Source organism: Euleptes europaea, chromosome 12 (genome assembly GCF_029931775.1).
Source record: "Euleptes europaea isolate rEulEur1 chromosome 12, rEulEur1.hap1, whole genome shotgun sequence".
Lineage (NCBI taxonomy): Eukaryota > Metazoa > Chordata > Lepidosauria > Squamata > Sphaerodactylidae > Euleptes > Euleptes europaea.
Window position 1 is genome coordinate 67,461,593 of NC_079323.1, and position 22,602 is coordinate 67,484,194.

Consider the following 22,602-nt stretch of genomic DNA (forward strand, 5'->3'; position numbering starts at 1 on the left):
GCAAAATCACACGCTGCCGAGTCCTGATATGCCTAGCAGGTTCAGGTGAGCTTGGAGGGCTGCCATTCTCAGCTTCCGCTGCAGGGGTTGGGGGAAGAGTAGCGTCTGTCTGCCCTTGTTCCATCTCTCTGCTTAGCTGTGGTTCCTGCTGAGTTGTTTCAGGCTCCTGTTCTACTGACTGCAATGGAGGTACTGAAGGCCCAGAGGCAACCTGTTCCTCCACTTCAGCTTCAGAGTCCTCCGAGTCCTCAGTTCCCAAGACAGGGCCCATGACAAGATGAAGAGAGGGCAGAACTGCTCAATTCCTACTTTTCCTCAGAAAAGTAGGGGTCACTGGGGGTGTGGTGGGGAGGTAATTGTGAAATTCCTGCATTGTGCAAGGGATTGGACTAGATGACCCTGGTGGTCCCTTCCAACTCTATGATTCTACTCAAATTGCCTAACTGAATATCTGTCCAGTATTAAGACTACTACTTGAAGTTTCTTTGTGTTAAAGCTGATCAAAGCATGAAAGTTATTTCCCACCTTTAAAAGAATTTACAGACTTCTTCAAATTTTACCTTAAATCACTGTCCCATATCCTTTTTTGGATTGTCCTAAAAATATATAATTCACTGGAATTGGACAAGGAATCAAGATCAATCCCGAGTGATCTGATCCTATTTAACATAAGCCAAGACCATCTAGAAACAGTTGAGTCAGTATGTAAAGCTGTCAATAAACTACTTGGGGGGGGGGATCGAAAATGAGAGCGTAACCAGTATTTGATAGTAGTGATCCAAGCACCAGATTCTATTGTGTGCAGTCCCAGCTCAGCGCACAGAGAAAAATAACAAACTGAGTTTGTGATGCCAAGGATGCATCTCAAAAAAACTGCCCTGAGATGCTCCACTTCTTTATTAAAACCCTGGATCCAAACTGGGATTCCGTACAAAAAGAGCCTTGGTTACTCACCGTGAAGGCTTCTTCTGCTCTGGGATACGGAGGCCATCTTAAGAGTGGGTGTTTCCTCTTCCTCTAGTTCCGGGAGGCAGGACCTAAATTTTTAAGTGCCTATCTTTGGAGGAAACGCCCCCTCCCTTTTCAGTCAAAAAACTTTCCGAGCAAGGAGCATAAACAGTTAAGCATAGAACATCAGTAAGAAACAACAGTAGGAAGATAAAGCAGAATGCTTAAGATAACTGTAAGTTCAACTGCAAGCCTATTAATAAAAACTACCTTTAAACTCAACCTTGGATTAGCATTATTTCCATGAGGCAATTATTTTATAGTATCCAATTTGTGAAAATATTCAATTGAATAGCATCCTCCTGAATTTAATTGAGACGTCTGGGCGGGCAAGATGGCCTCCGTATTCCAGAGCAGAAGAAGCCTTCACGGTGAGTAACCAAGGCTCTTTCTCGCTCTGGGAGAGGAGGCCATCTTAAGAGTGGGACTTAAAAGAGCTGTCCCTGCCCGGGTGGGTTTAGACGTCTTGGAGAACACTTTGAAGAACCCGCCTGCCAAAGGCTGCATCAGCTGAGGCATACAGGTTAAGTTTGTAATGCCTCACGAATGTGGAGATTGAGGACCAAGTGGTGGCCCTACATATCTCCTCTATAGGAGCTCTGCGGTCAAAGGCCGCTGACATAGCAGTGCTTCTGACTGAGTGAGCTGTCAAGCCAGAGGGAACTGGAATTTTTGCCGCTTTATATGCTTGAGTAATACACTGAGTGATAGTGCGACTAATTGAGGTGCGGGACATAGGTTTACCCTTGTTAGGTGCCGTGAGATTGATAAAAAGCGCATCAGATACTCTAATGTGTTCTGTGCGAGAAATATATGTTCTAAGGGCTCGCCGAAGATCTAAGGTATGCCAAATTTTCTCTTGCGGAGCTTTAGGGTTTGGACAGAATGAGGGGAGAACGATGTCTTGGTTCCTATGAAAATTGGAGTTAACTTTAGGTATTAAAGGAAGGATCAGGAGCAAGGACCACCTTGTCCTTGTGGAATGTGCAAAGGCCTGGTCTGACGGATAGGTCCCCTATCTCTGACACCCGCCTGGCTGAAGTTACAGCCGTTAGAAAAAGCGTCTTCATTCTTAAGTAGCTTAATGTGGCATGCTTCAGGGGTTCAAAGGGAGGGTGAGTAAGGGCTGTTAATACAGAGTGTAAGCTCCAGGTAGGGAATCTGTGTCTAACTGGAGGAGAGATCAAGGTAAGTCCCTTTAGAAAGGCCTTAATATGTGGATGTTTAGTCAAGGTGTAACCTGAAAGCTTTGGGATAATAGTAGCTATTGCCGACAGCTGACGACGTAGTGTGGCTGGAGACAGGTTCTGTTTTCGTCCGTCCTGTAAAAAGTCCAGTATTTTGGAAATATGTGGCTTGATGGGGTCCACATGTTTTCTCTGGCACCATCTAACAAAAGCTTTCCATGTTGTGTTATAGATTCTTTTTTCTAGAGGGCTTTCGGGATGAAAGAATAGTTTCTGCAACCTCTGTGTCGTAACCTAGTTTTAGGAGGCGACTCCTTTCAATACCCAGGCGGTCAGTCTGTACCAGCCTGGGTCCGGGTGATGGATCGGCCCTTGAAGGAGGAGATCTGGTCGAGGTGGAAGCATCCACAGTTCTGCGACGGACATCTCTAGCAGAGTGGGGAACCATGGGCGACACGGCCAGTAGGGAGCCACAAGAATGACTGTGGCCTGAAGTAGGTTGATTCGTCTGAGAACTCTGGGAAGGAGTGGAAAAGGTGGAAAGGCATATAGCAGTCCCGCTGGCCATGGTGCTGTGAGTGCGTCTGTCTGTTCCGCTCCCTTCTGGACATACCTGGTGTAATACCGTGGAAGCTGATGGTTTTTGTTTGACGTGAAGAGATCTACCAGGGGCATGCCGCACCGATTTGTGAGGAGCTGAAAAACTTCCTGGTTCAGAGACCACTCTGCTTCGCTGAGACTTTGTCTGCTGAGCCAGTCTGCGTCCACGTTGAGCACTCCCTGAATGTGTTCTGCTGTTATGGAACATAGATTGGTCTCCGCCCAGGACAGGATTTTCAGGGCTTCCTTGTGTAGAGCAGAGGATCGCGAGCCCCCCTGCTTGTTGAGGTGAGCTTTGGCTGCCACATTGTCCGTTCTCACCAGTATGTCCGTGCCTGATAGATGATGTTTGAAGTGCAGAAGGGCATAAAAAATTGCACGGAGTTCTAGGACGTTGATGTTCATCCGTTGTTCCTGAGTGGACCAGGTGCCCTGTGCTGAATGACCGTTCAGGGTGGCTCCCCAACCTGTGAGAGAAGCATCCGTAAATACCTGGACTGGTGCTTGCCGGATGTATGGGACCCCTTTTTGAAGATTTTCTGGGATGGTCCACCACTTGAGGCTGTGTCTTGTCGTAGTAGAAAGAAGCAGGGATTTGTTCTTCTTGATCAATATGTCCTTTTGATAGATCTTTAAGAACCACTTTAGAGGTCTGGAGTGTAGACGGGCCCACTGCACCGCCAGAATACAGGATATCATTAGACCCTGTAACTTCGACAGGGTCATGAGGCGGACCGTGGTGGTTTGCATTGTTGATTTGGCCAGGTTGCAGATTTTGCAAATCTTGTCTGGAGGTAGGGCGAAGGTGTTGGCGACGGTGTCGATATATACACCCAGATGACGTAGATGTTGAGTGGGTTGAAGATGATTTTTCTTCTGGTTCACTAGAAATCCGTGGTCTTTCAAAAGTTTGAGAACAAAGCTTGTGTGTCGGACGCTTTGTGTCTTTGATGATGAACAGATTAGGATGTCGTCTAGGTAAGGGTGGATCCTTATGCCCTCTTGACGTGCTAGCGCGACCAAGGTCACCAGGACCTTGGTGAAGACCCGTGGTGCGGACCCCAATCCGAAGGGGAGGGCTTTGAATTGAAAGTGGTGCCCGTTGTGAAGAAATCTCAGAAATCGTCTGTGTTCTGGATGAATGGCGATGTGCAGATACGCCTCGGTTAAATCCACGGAGGTAAGGAAGTCTCCCGGTCTTAGGGCTTCCGATATGGAGAGTAGCATCTCCATCCTGAATCTTCTGTATGTTACATGCTTGTTTAAGTATTTTAGGTCGAGGATGGCCTGCCATCCCCCGTCTCTTTTTGGCACTGTAAAGAATACGGAATATATGCCCAATGATTGTTCCGATGGGACCACATATTTTATTGCCTTTATCTCCAACAGATGTTGTATGGCTGTTAGGGTTCTGAGTCTTTTGTCCGGTTGGCGGGACACAACTAGTCGATCTCTTGGAATTTTGGAAAATTGTATTCTGTAACCGTGGGGGCAATCTGAAGAACCCAATGGTCTGGATGGGAAAGGGACCATTGGTTGTGGAACAGGCTGAGCCTGCCCCCTACTGGATCGGATCTGGCGTCACTGTCTTGTTTGACGAAAGGGCTTTTCCCCTCTGTCACTTTGAAAATTGTTAGCTCTGGAGTTCCTAGAGAAGCGTCCTCCTCTGCGAAAGGAACCCCTGCTATAACTCCATTGGCCTCTTCTCTGATCAGGTCTGTATCGTGAGTATGGATGGAATGGATGAAAGGAAGTAGGATTAGAGAATCCCTTTGATTCCCTACGTAGACTTCTTGGGAGATATTTCTTCTTATCTTTTGATTCGACTAATATCTCATCTAATTTGTCTCCAAACAATTTCTTGCCCTGGTAGGGGTATCCCATCAGTACAGATTTAGATCTGTGTTCGGTTTGCCATGGACATAACCATAAGGCCCGCCTAGCTGCAGTTGCGGTAGCTAGAGCTCGTGCTGAAAAACACATAGTATCTAAAGTAGAGTCGGCCAGAAATGATACTGCCCTCAGGATCCTGGAAACTCCCTCCATAGTGCTTCTGTCTTCTTCAGGAATAAGCTTGGACAGCTTTCTAGTCCAGACTATAGCTGCCCTAGAAACTAAAGCAGACGTAATAGAGGAGCCAATAGCCATGGCTGAGGCTTCATGGGCTTTTTTACAGTCCAGTTCAGTTTTCCTATCAACTGAGTCTTTTATGGAAACTAGGCCTTCTTCTGTAACTGCATCAGAAGAATGCAAAGCAGTAATGGAGTTTTCCACTAGAGGGAGTTTGAGTAACTCAGAAGCATTAGTGGCCACATTATATAGTTTTTTAGTAACTGGTGGAAACTGCTTTCCCCCATAGGTCTTTCCCATTCCCCCTGTAACAAGGACAAAAAATAATCTGGTACAGGAACCACTCTGTCAGAGATATTATGCATATGAAAAAATTCTTTTGCACCTTTTTTGTTGTCTTGGGAAGGGGTTGAGTCTTCATTAAGGTCTAAAGCAGCCAGGACTTTAGTTAAAAAAGGCTGAAAATCCTCAGCCTCAAATAGTCTATTTTGTTTGGTAGGTTGGGGCGAAGACTCTTCTCCTTCAGAGAATTCGCCCTCCTCTCTATCAGAAACCTCATTATCAGAGGAGAAGGGAGAAGCGACCTGCTCAGATTGCTGTGGTTCTCTGGCACCCTGAGCAGAAGCATTGGCTTTTAGGGCTGCCTTAGTGGGCCAATTGCCGCCCCCCTGCAAAGTATTTTGTCCAATCTGCTCCCCGCCGGCCGCCTGATCGCTATCTCTAGGTCCGCAAGGGACCCGGTTAGGAATTTGCATGCCAGAAACGGAGGGGGTCGGGGAAGGAAGCTGAGCCGCCTGCAGCCCCTCTGCAAATGCGTCCTTAATTATAGATGCGAGCTCTGCCCTGAGGAGAGCAATCTCACTAGCGGCAGACTGAGAGGGAAGGGGGGGGAAGTACTTTACCGGCTCCAGGCGCAGCTTCAGACTCGGCCGGACCGGGCTCTTCTGCTGGCGAGACGCCTACGGCCTGATCCTTACTAGTAGAGGGGGTAACAGCCGAAGCCGCTGTTTTCCCCCGGCCGTGCCCGGATCCGGAGGATTTTTCTTTCTCTGCCTCTTTTGCGGTTTTAACCGCCGCAGCCGCCGACGCGCTGCGAGCTGCAGAGAGGAGGCGTTTTGCGCTGCCTGAGTGAGAAGATCCTCTCTTACGTTTGTTTGAGGCTTTCTTTGATTTGCCTAATAAATCACTGGAGTGATTGTCAATAGGCGGATCCCGGGCGACCAGCATTGCCTGGAGTAGACCCGGGTCCAAATCTCCCTCAGAGATATAATTATCGAGGCGATCGGTAGCCATCTTGTTTTGGCAGGAAGGAGAAATTTCCCCCCTCAGACTAACACTGAAAGGAGAGATAGAAATAAAGAGAAATAGAAGGGCAGACTAGAATTTTTTTAAAAAAATAGATTAAGATAGGAATAGAAATAGAACGAATGAGAATAGAGTAGCTCGAGGTAGAGAGCTGTGGCTACACTGCTCTTCCCGGGCGAGGCAGGAACAAGACTGAAAAGGGAGGGGGCGTTTCCTCCAAAGATAGGCACTTAAAAATTTAGGTCCTGCCTCCCGGAACTAGAGGAAGAGGAAACACCCACTCTTAAGATGGCCTCTTCTCCCAGAGCGAGAAGTTGCGGGATCACCGTGGCTTGGAAAATCTGTAAGGCGGCCGGAACAAAATGGTTACCCTTCTTATAGTAAAAACGAGTTATTGCAGCCATCTTATTTTTTGCCAAGGTAAGGGACTGATTACGGTGTGCAATCCATTTTAAATTATAATGAAAAGAGACCCCCAAATATTTAAACGTTTTCACTTGTTCGATTTCTCTTCCCTTAATTTTCCAAACTGATTGCTTCCAAGTCTTAGAAAAGATCAGAATCTTGGTCTTATCAAAATTAATAGATAGGGAATTCCGTTTACAGAATAGGATAAAAGAAGCTAACAAACGTTTAAGACCCATCTTTGAAAGGGATAGGACTGCTGCGTCATCCGCATATAACAGAATAGGGACTTTCTCAGAGCTTAACGTAGGTGCATTACCATCAGTATTAGCCAAAAAAGCAGGGAGATCTGAAATAAATAAATTAAATAAGGATGGTGCCAGTACACAGCCTTGCTTTACGCCCTTTGTCACCGGGATTTTTTGGGTTAAAAGGCTCCCCTCATCGAATCTAACTTGACAGGTATTGGATGTATGGAGGTTATGTAATAAAAACAAAAGGCGTTGGTCAAGGCCCATATGGCATAGTTTCTCCCATAAAATCTGTCTATCGACTGTATCAAACGCTCTTTGAAGGTCGATAAAAGCAACATATAACTTTCCTCTAGGGAACTTAAAATATTTTTCTGCCAAAAATGCAAGAACTGTGCAATGATCAGTTGTAGAATGGTTAGGCTCTTCCCTATTCCGCCTTATGTGAGGCAAAGGCAGGAAAATGGGAAGTGCCTCACAGGCCTCAGAAAAACTTGCTTGGACGTGCATATATGACTGCACAGAGACCACAAAGTAACAGTTTTTCAAAAGGAATAAACTAGATGGTATTTTACTGACAGAATAAAAATGCTTTAAAAACTTTAATGCTTTATTCTTTATATGCTAAATGTTACTGACATAATCTATACTTGAAGTCAGCCAGTAAACATTCAGGTCAATGTTTTTAATTCCTGATATTTACCTCACACATTCAAGCTTTTCCCAAGTAAAAAACAATGAAGTAATTATTTATTTTGAAAATTCATCCTTTGCCTTTCAACCAAATTGTCTCCATGGCAATATACAATAGTTTAGAAGTATAGAAGAAACATGGCTCCTGGTACATTTCTTAATAGTAAAATGGCTCAGGAAGATGTGGGAACACATGATAAACCTTTCTCCAGCTCTCTGGTGTCCCTACCACTGTTACTGCTACCCTTACAGCTCATTGCTAAGCTTTCTGGCGGCCAGGGACGGTGTAGCTGTGGCACCGCGGCACCACCTCCAAAATGGTTTCCTGACCACCAAAAGGCTAAAAAAAAGCCTTTTAAAATCTTGGGGACGACGACGACAATGGGGCATTTTTCCTCATTGAAAACAGTGAGGCTGCGCCAGGTTGCACCAACGCTGTTGGAGGGGGCATTCCCGAGCTGGAGGGGCTTAGGAAGCTGACTAATGTCAGCTCTGCCTCCAGGAATGCCCCCCACCGGTGTGGCATTTCTCTTCCAACAGTGGGGGAGCAGCGCACAGCTCTGCGGCGCCTAGGCGCTGACGAAACTGCCCCTGCCACCAGTGTGCCTCTTATCACAGAATAAGAGAGCACTTATGCTGGTGGCAGGATCACGCCGACTCCAAAGAACTTTCAGCCCATTTCTCAGGAATGGGCTGCGCAAGGGTCTACAGCTAACCCAAAGAAAATAGCCCTTACCGAAAGTGAACCGCTAAGAACTACAGGTTGTAGCTTTACTCAAGGTGAGGCTTCTCACACTGGCCAAATGTAATGTGGTGCCCAGGTAATCTGGCTGAAAACAGATGATGGGCACAAAAGGTATTAAAGCTCCTCTCGGGCTCTTTGTCTCCTGCTTCTACTACTTTTATCCTTACAAAGCATGCAGAAGCCCAGGGAAAGTAGCTCTTCAAGCACTAGTTTGAATCAACTATACTGAATGAGGCTTTATGTTTGTTCAGTAGGTATTCAGGGTAAGATGAGGTCTAGGCTTCAGTAATGTAGTTTTATAGTCCATTCTCCATGGGGTGAAGTTTGGAATTAAACGAAAACATTTCATTTATTTTACTGCAGAGCTTGCAAGACAGATCCTAAAATGTCATAATTCAATCCTGACCTTATCCTGAGAACAATCTTAAACAATAAAACAAATAACAGTGAAGCAAACTTATACATTCTGTTATAGTAAAAAAAGGATGCATGTGCAAATGAAGAAAATCTTGACTTATCATTACAAAATTTAAACTCCTACCTTTAAACTAGACTCAAAATCTGTGTTCACTTTGAACATAAGCCCAAGTCGTAAATGAATTTCCTTGGCGCGGCAAAAACTGGGATCAACATAAAGCACCTCCCGAAATGCTTTAATTGCCCTGTGGGGGGGGGGGGGAAGAGATTGAAATGTTAGTGAGTATATTTTAAGTTGTTTGCAAAGCAAGTTACTCAAGAAAATCCCATTTTATACGACAATGCCAACAAACAGAATAAACTACTCTGAGAAAAGCTGATGATGACTCGTACATTGCATCTGATAAACTAATATTGCCTAAGGAAAGTAATGAAACAGAAACTCATAAATTCTAACCCATGCTCAGCCACTGTGGTATAGTTGTTAAAAGCAGTGGTTTGGAGTGGCGGTCATTACTCTGGTGAACCAGGTTGGTTTCCCCACTCCTACATATGAAGCCAGCTTGGTGACCTTGGGCTAGTCACAGCTCTCTTAGAGCTCTCTCAGCCCCATCTACCTCACCGGGTGTCTGTTGTGGGGAGGGGAAGGGAAGGTGATTGTAAGGCAGTTTGATTCTTCCTTAAGTGGTAGAGAAAGTCGGCATATAAAAACCAACTCTTCTTTTTCTTATAACTGGAGCATAATCATCTCAAACATGGTTCACTGAAATCTGAACCCATTTTATAGACTTTCTTAAAGTAATGCTTATTTTTCAATTGCAGAACATATGTGCATTTGCTGTAATATTTAATAGTAGCAGCAAAGGAATAAAACACTGTAAAAGAACAACCTTCCTATCTATTTTATACTGCCATATAAGCTAGGAAATGGTAAAAACCTAGAAGCTTTGGGTTGGATCCAAATGAAGCACCCTTGCACCAATGGAAAGCACTTCTGTTTGCACAAGGTAATCTGCAATTTACATGGATTCTCCTCCTCCAGCTGCAGTCACTGCCTCTTATATCTCAATCATCTCCAAGGACCCACTCAACTTTTAGGAGTGGTTTCTCAGTGGCCATAGGGAGGGGGTTGCATCCTTAGAAAGGGGATGTGAATCCATTCTGTAATCACAACTCAGCTTAGGTTTCTTTGAGTATTGCCCAATATCTCAGGGCTTTTAATTTTTTAAAATTTGATTCGTATTCTGCCCTTTCCTGGCAAAAGCCAGGTTCTGGGCAGTTTCCAACAATTAATTAATAGAATCCATAACATAATAAATTACAAAAATTAAAACAACATTTCACACATTAACAGTAACGTCATATATTCCTAATAAAATGCTTCCAAACATTGCCTATAAGAAGTGGCACTCCAAAACTATGCTCCAACCTTATAAAACCTGCCTATGATTTCTATAATTAGGAAAAATTACAAGTAATGTAATATGTATGGACAACTAAATGGTATAATAGTATGCTTTGAAATAGTAGAAATAGAATCAGAAATCAAAAAGTTTAATAGTGGGATCTATAATCCTTAATGAAAATGAGAAGTGGAAAATAATTGAATATAAGCGGTAGCATCAGCGGAATAATGGATGAATGTTCTATTCAAGAAAAGAGTCAGGGCTCCAAATGAGGAAAAGAGGAGGGTTGCGGCCGTGTTAGAAGAAAGCAAGAAGTGACGTCTTTTTATTCTGCATTCTCCCCCCCCCCTTCCTATTTTTTCTTTCTGTTCTCTGGATTTTTTTTTAATAAAAATAAATAAATAAATAAATAAATAAAAGAAAAGGAGCCACCAACATTGCAAGGTGACATCGGTCCAGGGAGACTCAGGAAAAGAGGATGGGGGGGGGGGGGGTCTGACCAACATCAGTAGCAATATCAGTCAGTCAGTAGGGTCCAATAGGGGAGGAGAAAAGGAAAAGGAGAGGGAAAAGGGAAATGAAAGAGGAGGGAGGACGAGGGAAAGGAGGGGAGGGCAGCTGATGTGTGAGCCCCTGATGCCCTCAACCATAGGCCTGGTAGAAAATCTCCATCTTATAGGCCCTGCAAAACTGAGCTAAGTCCCGCAGGGCCTGGGTCTCATTAGACAGAGAGTAACACCAGGCTGGGGCCAGGAACGAAAAAGCCCTGGCCCTGATTGAGGACAACCAGACAGCTTTACACATCCCAGAAACCAGATTGCCATGACTCCTAGAAATTTAATTGTGTCATGTAGCGAATCTGCTCTCCCTCCCATGACACTGAAGGAGGGGGGCACTTCGGCTTGATGGAAGTCACCACCCTCCCAGGTGAGGCCGAGATGTTATGCCAGCCACAGCAACCAGCTGGAGGTCTGGAGCCACAGCAAGCTCCAGCTGGAGGTCTGGATGTCAAATGAGACAACTTTTCCCAGGAGACATCTGGGTCTCCCACTTGAGAGACCCAGGATGCTACCAATGACATGACAACTGCAACACATCATCTTCACTTTGGAAGCCCTGATTTCTTCTCTGAATAGTGCCTCAGGCTCAAACCAGGTGTGTGTGTGTGTGCAGGGGGAGATTATGGATCCCAGCTGGGGAGAGTAGAGGCAACTAGCCTTGAACCATGAAGAAAAACAAGATATAAACATATGAATAGAAATGATACAGGATAGGCAGAAGACCTACGGACCCTGCCAAGGCTGCTGAGAGCCACCATGACCCCCCAGACAAAGATTTAATCTGGCCCTCCATATGACCCTAATCCAAACCAAATATTATAACAAAACTAATCACTTGGCTTCTTACAACCATGAACAGAGTAATAATTGCTCATTAGGTACAAAACATTAAAGGAAGAGGATTATTAAAAAACAGATTCTACTTCAAATAAATTAAATATTGTAAGCGTTGTACTTGGGCAGAGGTCCCCAACATGATGCCCATGGACACCATGGTACCAGCCAAGAGGTTTCCTGCTGCCCACCATGTGCTTTTAGAAAGTGGGTGGGGTGAGGTGGGGCTTTTCCCCACTGAAGATTCAATTGGCTGTGCAGATTTTGTTTAAATTTGTTTTGGCAGCAGCTGCCACCACAGCACAATGATCTTCCCTATGTGACTGAGGGTAAGATGAAGCAGCAATTATGTGGTTAGCTACGCCTCCTGCAGTAGCCATTTTGCAGCAGCCTTTTTGTCGCTGCACCCATCACACAGTGTCAGAATTCCATAGATGCTCGCCAGCTCAAAAAGGTTGGAGACCCCTGTTCTTGGGTTACAATGACCACAGACTAAATTACGCAAAGCGGGCATCAACTAAATTTTAGCAAAGAATAACATTTTAAATAAATCCCAAATTAACTGTAATTCTCAAGGAACCACAGCAGCTGTGGGAAAGTTAAAAATCAGAAGGTGTAACGATCAGTTTTTCTGACTCGTAATATTTAGAGAGATGTGAACTGAGAATAATTCAAGGCTTTGCTCTTGGCTGGTATCCACAGTATCACAACTCTCCCTGTTTTATCAAATTAGAGAAGGCTTTCACCTCTTCCAACCTTTTGATAATACAATGTTATTTCCAGGACCGCAGGTCCTCTGTTTCTCTACTCAGGCAACCAGAAAATGAATTGATACCTGTATGAATATCTCTATCCTTTATTGAAAAAGGGAATGATTCTTTTTATTAAACATGACAGTATAAAATAGAGAACTAAAATTATTGAACTTATACAGAATGTAATTAAACAGGCAAGTACAATCAAATCTCCAAACATTATTTTAATGCCTATCAAAACTAGTTGTCTGTTAGAACAAATCAGAATTCAATCTCTTGTTCATTGCTCTAACGGAATATCAAATAAGCCAAAAGGGTCCCTATATCTTACCAAGCAGGGGTCCTTCAATCTCTAACTCCTCAGGTTCAGTCCAAGGAAATCTGATTTGGTCTTCACAAGCATGCATAGTTATAGAGAAAACCTATCTATCTGATTAATCTCTGAAGTCACTTATCACAGTCATGTGACTATTTCTAAATACCTGGTTAGCTACTGTAACAAGCAAAATCAGCACAAACACATCTGTTCTCCTCTGAGGCAAGAGCATCTTGAAGCAATGGGTGATTCCTATCCACTTTTGGGGAGGCAGGACCAATTTTCATTTCCTGTCTCTTTGGCAGGAATTGCCCCCTGGAGGATCCAGTTTTCGTCCTGCCTCTGAGGGGAGAGCAGCGTAGCAGCACAGCTCTGTGCTTATAGGCCTATAGGAAACTCTCTAAAGCTATTCTATATTCTAGCTTATATCCTATATCTTATCTGTACCCAATTCTACTCTAAACACTTAGTCTACCTAATTTTTTAACCTTCCTTTCGTGCCTTCTGTCCGCCCCTTGGGTGTGACAAAATGGCCACCGTCAGTAAGAGAAAGGAGAACTATTTCCTATCTGTTGGAGACTACGAAGTTGAGCTGGTCCATTCGCTCAAAATGACAGCAAAATGCTAACAGCCGCAATCGCGGACCCTTAAGTAACAAAATCAAGATGAATGTGGCCACAACGAGGAGGAGGCTGCCCTGGCGCCTACTGCAATAAAAAGGCGCGAACGGACACTCCGCTCCAGCAGAGGGACAAAAGAAGTGTAGCAGTAAAACGCTCGCTTCAAGGTGAGACGATGGGGACGGAAAGAAGGATCCCTAAGCTTCCACATTCTCAGCCACCTCCTCCTCTGCCACGGGCTCATCTTGAAATGGTAATGTTAACCCCCCTCCCCTCGGCTGCCAGCACAGATCTCATCAGTGTATATGTGAACTTGGGATTTTTTGCCCCAATATGCATCACTTTAGACTTGCTCATATTGAATCTCATTTGCCATTTTATTGCCCATTCCTCCAGTTTGAAGAGATCATTTTGGAGCTCTTCACAGTCTGATTTTGTTTCCACCACCCTAAATAATTTGGTGTCATCTGCAAATTTGGCCACCTCGCTGTTCACCCCCAACTCCAGGTCACTGATGAACAGGATGAAAAGTACCGGTCCCAACCCAGATCCCTGAGGGACCCCACTGCTCACTTCCCTCCAGTGAACTGACCACTGATTCCTACTCTCTGCTTCCTATTTTTCAGCCAGCTCTCAATCCATAAGAGGACTTGTCTTCTTATCCCATGACTATGGAGTTTGCTTGGCAAACTTTGGTTGGGGACTTTGTCAAAAGCCTTTTGGAAATCCAAATACACAGTGTCCACAAGCGCATTCCTGTCCACATGCTTATTGACACTTTGAAAAAAAAACTTTAAAAGGTTAGTGGGACAGGACCTACCTTTACAAAACCCATGCTGGATTTTGCTCAGCAGGGCTTGCCCTTATATATGCTTGACATTTCTATCTTTAATAATGCTTTCCATCAATTTACCTGGAACAGATATTAAACTAACTGGCCTGTAATTTCTTGGGTCCTTCCTGGAACCTTTTTTATAAATGGTTGTTACATTGGCCATTCTCCAGTCCTCTGGTACAGAGGATGATCTAAGAAGTTAGGAGTTCAGTAATTACAGTTAGGAGTTCAGCAATTTCCCATTTGAGTTCTTGAAGAACTCTAGGATGAATACCATCTGGTCCCTGTGACGTGTTAGTTTGCAGTTTGTCTAGACATTCTAGGACTTACTGCCTTGTTACCACTAACTACCCCAGTTCCTCATTCTCCCCTCCCCAAAACATCTGTTCAGGAGAAGGGTTCTGCCCTTTATCATCAAGAGTGAAGACAGATGAGAAGAATTCATTTTGTTCCCAGTAATTGCTTTATCCTCCCTTATTGTTCCTTTACTCCCACGGTCATCCAATGGTCCAACTGCTTCTCTAGCTGATTTCCTACTCCTAATGTACTTAAAGAATGTCTTATTGTTGGTCTTGATGTGTTTAGCGATATGTCCTCAAAATCTTTTTTTTGCATCTTTGTTTTATAAATTTTTATAACAAAACATAAAAAACAAATACAATGAAATTAACATAAACAATACAAAAGGAAAAAACAAAACACAGAAGAGTATCGATATATCTTAAGTAATACATTCATATTTGCTTAATTATAACTTCAAAAAGATACCCCTTCCCCCTCCACCCACCTAAAAAAGTGACCCTTCACCCGACTACTGAAGAAGTGTCTTAACAGTATTTATTTAATAACACAAAAATGTAAAATTATTAAAACTAGTTTCTATAACTCGTTAATTAATACTGTAAAATCCATTTTTGCCAAATTATCCCAATATGAGGCGGCCTTAGACCATGTTTTTTTAAATTCTTCCATATCTTCACCATGTAGGAATTCCGTTAATTTGCCCATCCTCATATACATCCATAATTTCTCTCTCCATCTCTAATTGTTTGCTTGCATTTCCTTTGTTTGTGTTTGTGTTTTGTTTGCTTTTGTTTGCCTTGTTTAGGCAAGCCTTCCAGTTTCTGAAGGAAGCCTTTTGCCCCCTAACAGCTTCCTTCACCTTACCCATTAGTCATGGTGGTGACCTCTTGGGACTTCACAAAATCAAAAATCACAAAAACACACACGGTTGGAAGAGATCACAGGGGTCATAAAGTCCAGCTCCCTGCCATGCAGGATCCCACAATCAAACCTCTCCCAACAGATAGCCATCCAACCTCTGCTTAAACACCTCCAAAGACGGGGACTCCACACACACCCCGAGGCAGGGCATTCCACCGTCGAACTGCCCTCACTGTCAGAAAGTTCTTCCTAATGTTTGATGGAATCGCTTTTCTCTTAGTTTAAATCCATTACTTCGTGTCCTAGTCTCTGAAGCAACAGAGAACAAGCTAGTTCCCTCATTAACATGCTTCAAATATTTAAACATGGCTATCATGTCACCCCTTAACCTTCTTTTCTCCAGACTAAACAAACCCAGCTCTTTAAGTCTCTCCTCATAGGGCATAGATTCCAGACTTTTGACCATTCTGGTCGCTCTCCTCTGGACACGCTCCAACTTGTCAACATCCTTCTTAAATTGTGGAGCCCAAAACTGGACACAGTATCCCAAGTGAAGTCTGACCAACGCAGAATACAGTGGTAGTATTACTTCCCTTGATGTAGACACAATACTCCTATTGATGCAGCCCAGAATTGCATTGGCCTTCTTAGCCACCATATCACACTGTTGACTCATATTCAGTTTGTGGTCCACTAAGACTCCCAGATCTCTTTCACATGTACTGTTGCCAAGCCAACTACCGTATATACTCGGGTATAAGCCGACCCGAGTAAAAGCCGAGGTGCCTAATTTCACCCCCAAAATGGGGGAAAATTAGGCACCCACGTATAAGCCGAGGGGGGAATGCACCCCCTCCCCCCCGCAGGCTTACCTGAACAGGCTCCAGGAGAGCAGGCAGGCGGTGCCGGAGGTCCCCTCCCTGCGCGCAGGAGGCCCCGCAGGGTCAGCTGGCAAGCGGGAGGACCGCCCCGGGTGAGGTGGGGGGGGAGAAACCACCGCAGCCCAGCAGAAGGCGGGGTGGGTGGGGGTGAAGAAACCGCCGCCGCCGCGCTGAAGGCGCGATCGCGCAAAAGGCGCGATTGGGTGGGGTGGGAAGAAACCACCGCCGCTGTGCAGAAGGCGCGAACGGGTGGGGTGGGGAAGAAGCTGCCATTGCCGCCACGCAGAAGGCGCGATCAGGTGGGGGGGGAGAAGGCGGGACAACCCGCCCATCAGCTGGCCAGCGGGAGCGCGCTGGGAGAGGGCCCGAAAGGCGAATTACCGTATTTTTTTACCTTTTTAAAGATGGGGACCACATTTGCCCTGCTCCAGTCTACTGGAACTTCTTCTGTTCTCCACGAATTCTCAATGATTATTGTCAGTGGTTCTGAGATCACTTCGGCCAGTTCTTTTAACACCCTTGGATGCAGTTCATCCGGCCCTGGAGACTTGAATTCCTTAAGAGCAGCCAGGTATTGCCGAACCATCCCAGTATCTACACTATGCTGTAATTCCCCTACTGCATCCTATGCTCCATGTTTCCCAGGTTGAGCACTATTTCCCTTTTGGGAGAAGACTGAGACAAAGAAGGTGTTAAGTAATTCTGCCTTTTCTGCCTCCCATGTTAATAATTCACCATCCTCTCCACACAGTGACCCCATCGTTACCTTGATCTTCCTTTTGCTATGGACATAACCAAAAAAACCTTTTTTTGTTTGTTTTTAAATTCCCTGGCAAGCCGGAGCTCATTCTGCGCTTTAGCCTTCCTGACTTTCTCCCATCATATGTTGGCTACTTGTTTGAATATCTCTTTGTTGATTTCCCCTTTTTTCCATTTCTTGTACATGCCCTTTTAAACTCCTATCTCAACCAACTTCCCTGACCTGGGGTATACAATCTAGCTGAGTCGCTATAGTATTGTGGACCTGAGTAATCCCCAAGCCTTTTCCAGAGATTTAATCCTCTTAACTGTTCTTTTCAACTTCCTTTTTACCAGGTTTCTCATTTTAGAGAAGTTTCCTCTATTAAATCCAAAGGTAATTGTGTGAGATTTCCCAGGCACCTTCCTGCATTCATACAAATTAAATTTGATGCCATTCTAGTCACTATTGCCAATTGGCTCAACTACATCCACACCCAATACTAAGTCAGTGCCAGCACCACAGAGTATTAAGTCCAGGATCGCCTCCACTCTGGTTGGGTCCATGACCAACTGTTTGAGGGCACAGTCATTGATGATGCCTAGAAATTTTATTTTTTTGGCTTGACTGGAGCATGAATTTATCCAGTCAATATAAGGGTTGTTAAAATATCCCATTATTACTATTTCATCACCTTTGCATGCTTCCCTGATTTTATTTTCTTGTCTGGACCAAGTCTGGACTGTGTTCTACTTCCTGCCTAGCATGGTGATTTTTTCTGCCACATGTAAGCCAGGGGTGTCAAACATACGGCCCGTGGGCCAGATCAGGCCCCTTGAGAGCTCTTATCTGTCCCGCAAACCAGCCAAGGCAGCCCCGCCCGCCTTGATTTGGGCTGGAGGGTTTGCTGTGGGCTTGCCAGCCAAGGCAGCCACCCCCACCACCCGACGGCCAGCTGGGAGGCGGGCGGGGCGCACAGAGCTGGCTGGGCGCATGCGCGTCAGGACGGCGCGAGCCGGCGTTCCCCGCCCTGATGGCCAGCTGGGAGGCGGGTGGGGCCGCACAGAGCCGGCTGGGCGAGTGCGCTGGCTCGCTCTGTGCGACCCCGCCCGCCTCCCAGCTGGCCGTTGGGGCAGGGAACTCTGGCTCGCACCATCCCGACGCGCACGCGCCCAGTCGGCATTCGCTCCATAAGACGCACGGACATTTCCCCTCACTTTTGAGGAGGAAAAAAGTGCGTCTTATGGAGCGAAAAATACGGTATACACCAATATATAAAACCTAGCTGGAAAATAACGTTCACTATTTTTTTATTTTGTTCTTAATAAGATTCTCAACTGACATTCCCCAGACAGAAGAACACATATGGACATACCAAACTCCCTCTGTCACTAGATTATTTCAAGGATTTTTCCCATTTCCATACATTTCCATACAGTCAGAGTAAAGCCATATTAACTGGAGCAAGGGAGCTCTGAAACTATTCTTTTTAGGCATCACAACTGTTAGATCCCCAGCATTTTCCCACTTACCACTGAAATGCATTGTAATGGAAGTAGACCAAGCCAAGGCCATACAAAAAGGCAGCATTCTGCAAAGTCCCGCAAACCAGCCAAGGCAGCCCCCCCGCCCCCCGCTCCCGACCTGGGCTGGCGAAGCATGATCCTGGCCCTACCAAGTGACATTTATGTCATATCTGGCCTTCGTAGCAAATGAGTATGACACCTGAAGGATTCCAGAAAGATCATTTTAATATGAATAGACAATATGTTGAGAAAACTGTGGTCGCTACACAACTTTTCTTCCAAACTCCAAATACCTAAAACAAATGTAAGTTGTCCTTCTCTCCATATTTGCAAACAGCAGTCCTCATGTTCTCCCAGTCTTGAACACAGTAACAAAATGTATGCACAATAGATATACCATATTTTTCGCTCCATAGGACGCACCTTTCCATAAGATGCACCTAGTGTTTAGAGGAAGAAAACAAGAAAAAATCTTGTTTTCCTCCTCTAAAAACTTGTCTTATAGAGCGAATGCCGGCTGGGCACGTGCGTGTCGGGACGGCGCGATCCGGCGTTCCCCGCCCTGACGGCCAGCTGGGAGGCGGGCGGGGCGCACAGAGCTGGCTGGGCGCATGTGCATCAGGACGGCGCGAGCCGGCATTCCCCGCCCTGATGGCCAGCTGGGAGGCGGGCGGGGCCGCACAGAGCCGGCTGGGCGAGTGCGCCGGCTCGCTCTGCGACCCCGCCCGCCTCCCAGCTGGTCGTCGGGGCAGGGAACGCTGGCTCGCGCCATCCCGACGCGCACGCGCCCAGTTGGCATTCGCTCCATAAGACGCACGGACATTTCCCCTCACTTTTGAGGAGGAAAAAAGTGCGTCTTATGGAGCGAAAAATACACCAATATATAAAACCTAGCTGGAAAACAATGTTCACTATTTTTTTATTTTGTTCTTAATAAGATTCTCAACTGACATTCCCCAGACAGAAGAACACATATGGACATACCAAACTCTCTCTGTCACTAGATTATTTCAATGATTTTTCCCATTTCCATACATTTCCATACAGTCAGAGTAAAGCCATATTAACTGGAGCAAGGGAGCTCTGAAACTATTCTTTTTAGGCATCACAACTGTTAGATCCCCAGCATTTTCCCACTTACCACTGAAATGCATTGTAATGGAAGTAGACCAAGCCAAGGCCATACAAAAAGGCAGCATTCTGCAAAGAAAAGAAACATATTTTTGAACTGAAACAGGAAAATATGTATTTTTGATTTTCCAGAAGAATATACTAAAAACACTAACAAGACATTTTAGGCACTACTTTAAGAAAATTAGGTATAATACAAATGAGAAAAGCTAGAACCATAGTGCGAAACTATTAGCCACCTTAGCACTAAAATAAAGGAACAGATGACAAGATAGACCAGTCGCACTTATTTATGTAAATGAAAAGATATTGTAACTGAAAAACTGCAGTCTTGCCTAACAAATACCTAGTTGTTTGGTTGCCTTAGAGCACTGGCTTTCAATATTAGGCCAGGCTAGGGATGCCAGCCTCCAGGTGAGACCTGGGGATCCCTCAGAATTACAGCTCATCTCCAGACTACAGAAATCAGTTCCTCTGGAGAAAATGGATGCTTTGGAAGGCGGGCTCTATGGCATTATACACCACTGCGGCCCTGTCCTTCCCAGGCTCGATCCCCAAATCTCCAGGAGTTTCCCAGCCTGGATCTGGCAACCCTACCCCATCCCCTGCTGGTGGGTGGGGGAGGGGAGCTGGAAACCCTAGGCCAGGCTCACTGGGAAAGAGGAGGAGGAACAAGCCCCTGGCCATTTTCACACAAGTTATTTGCCCCAGGTTCAATACTGCGAGGAAGCATGGTTGTTTTCCTGCTTTCTCACAGCATTATGGGGCACTCAAGCATTTCCTGGGTTTTCCCTGGCTTTCCTCCAACCTCTCCCAAATCTGCTTTCCTCTTAAATGTTTGGTGTGGCACCGCCCCTCTAATGAAGAAAATTTGGGGAAATTTAAATAAATGTAGTACTTACTTTTCTATGGAACCTAAATTGCTTTTACTGACTGAACAGCATCGTTTTAACTTAGCATATAAATTGTACTGTTTGGCATATTCATGGAATTTAGCACTATAAATGTCTTAGACTTCTATACGAAAAATTGCAAGCATATCCAATTTTTGAGTAAACGATGCACACGGCTGTATCCTATGGTACCATAGCACAAGTATCTTTAATTTTTCCACCCTAGAGGTAGAAAAAAATAAAAGTTGAAGGTAGAAAACAAACCCTGCAGTAAACAAAAGGAAGCGTACTATTTGGACAAAAACACTCTAATACAGTTTCAATGAGTAGGATGACCAACATATCTGGATATTAAGTTAAACACTGAAAACACTGGACTCTTTAATAATGTATTATCACTGTTATCACCAAAGCTATTCACAATTAAATAAAAAGTATTCTTGAAAATGTTGTAAATGTCTACAGTATATGAACAAATTATTGTAATCTAATGTTGTAGAGTATCTTACCTAAATTTTTCATACTACACGTTTTGAGTTACAAGTTCATCTTTCATTTCACTCATTCCAAAAGGAAAAAAGATCACAGGCATTTGTTTCCAGTGTCCCCCAAAATTTCCCATTGGAAAAACTGTCGAAGTCGTCAGACACTGGGGGTTACCGCATTATGTATTCCCAGCGATGTATTAAGAGTTTGAAAATGTTATAAAAAACATCGCTTTAAAAGGGTTTTTGGATGCCACGGCTAAAAAATGGTTGGAAGACGTCTTCACAGCTAAAGGGGCCAAACAAGGGGGTTACCACACTTGTATTCCAGAATTTGAAAATGTTATAAAAAATACTGTTCGCACTTTCTATGTATTCCCACCAATGTATTAAGAGTTTGAAAAAGTTATAAAAAATACTGTTCACACTTTGTTTGGCCCCTTTAGCTGTGAAGACGTCTTCCAACCATTTATAAGCTGTGGTATCCAAAAACCCTTTTAAAGCGATGTTTTTAATAACATTTTCAAAGTCTTAATACATCGCTGGGAATACATAATGCTGTAACACTTTATATCATGCCATACATTTTGAGTGAGAAAAAAACTTGACCTAAAAACATTTTACTCATAGAAAAAAAGGAAAATATATTATAAAGATTTTAAGTGCTAACCCAAATTTTGCCATTTTCAATTAGAAAAAGTAACAAAAAGTCCTTAGGAAAAGATGGAAAAAAACCTGAATGTTCCGGTTTCTTTTCTGGGCCTTCCCAACAAGGAGGCTCTAGACCAGTGGTTCCCAACCTGTGTTTTCTGGGGAGTTGTCGCTGGTCGCTTTTTCCTTCCTGCCTGCCTTCCAGCAGCTGGGCATGACCTCCTGAGGGCAGGGGGTGGGCGCCGGCCTCCCGCTCCCCTCCCGGCTCCCCTCCTCCTCCGCCGCCTCTCCTTCCCCGGGTCCAAGGCCCCAGCGCCTCCACCGCCGCTCAGCTCAGCCTCGGCAGCCCGGTGGCGGCGGCCCCTCCTCCTCCTCCTCTTCCACACAGCCGAGCAGGCAGTTCCTTCCCCGCCCTCCTCTTCCTTCCCCAGTCTGCCCCTTCCCTTCCTGCTGCTGGGATCGCAGGAGGGAGGAGGCGGGGATGGGAGATGACTTCTCTTCTCCCCCCCCCTTCTTCCTCCTCCTCCTCCTGCTTTCCTTCCCAGCTCCTGGGAGGATAGAGTCTTGTTTGGGGCACTTTATAGAGGCACCTGGTTTGGCCCGTGTGAACAGACGGCTGGACTCGATGGGCCTTGGTCAGATCCAGCCGGGCCTTTTCTTATGTTCTTAGAATCTCCTGCGGCAGCGACCTTGCTTTGCCTCACCTTCCCAGAGGAGGGGGGGGGGAGAAACAACAAGGCCAGAAGGTTGAAGAAAACAAAACAGGCGATAATGGGGAGGGAGACTAAAAGGCGACTGCAGCGTGGTCGCTATTCTGGCCTTCCAGTGTGCCTTTCTTTTGGGAGGCCTGAAAAGTTTGAGAAAAAACGTAAATATTCAGAAGACTATCTAAAATTTGGCTTTACCACCTTGATCAGCAATGGCATAAAGCCACAATGCGTTTTGTGCAATGTTGTTCTCAGTGCTGAATCTATGAAACCTTCAAAACTCAAACGTCACTTAGAGACAAAACACTCAGCCACGAATTTTGAAGCTGGTTACCCAGATGCAAGCACAACCATCGCATTAAATATTAATTAATTATTTAATGAAACTAGTTAATTAAATATTACATTGGAATTATAT

The 22,602-nt window shown here is 44.9% G+C and overlaps 1 protein-coding gene across 5 annotated transcripts in view; it reads right to left on the reverse strand.

The window, feature by feature from the left end:
* The window catches only part of KDM6A (lysine demethylase 6A), a 334,756-nt gene that overhangs the window by 172,280 nt on the left and 139,874 nt on the right, over positions 1-22,602 (reverse strand). For 3 of the 5 annotated variants that reach the window (XM_056858360.1, XM_056858359.1, XM_056858358.1), the window contains exons 5-6: positions 19,459-19,517; positions 8,806-8,926 (exon numbers count right to left, since the gene is read on the reverse strand). In XM_056858360.1, coding sequence (XP_056714338.1) covers positions 8,806-8,926; positions 19,459-19,517 — 180 coding nt within the window. Of the gene's footprint in view, positions 1-8,805; positions 8,927-18,323; positions 18,380-19,458; positions 19,518-22,602 lie in introns of those variants that run through there. The other 2 variants (XM_056858362.1, XM_056858361.1) reach the window with 1 other exon arrangement.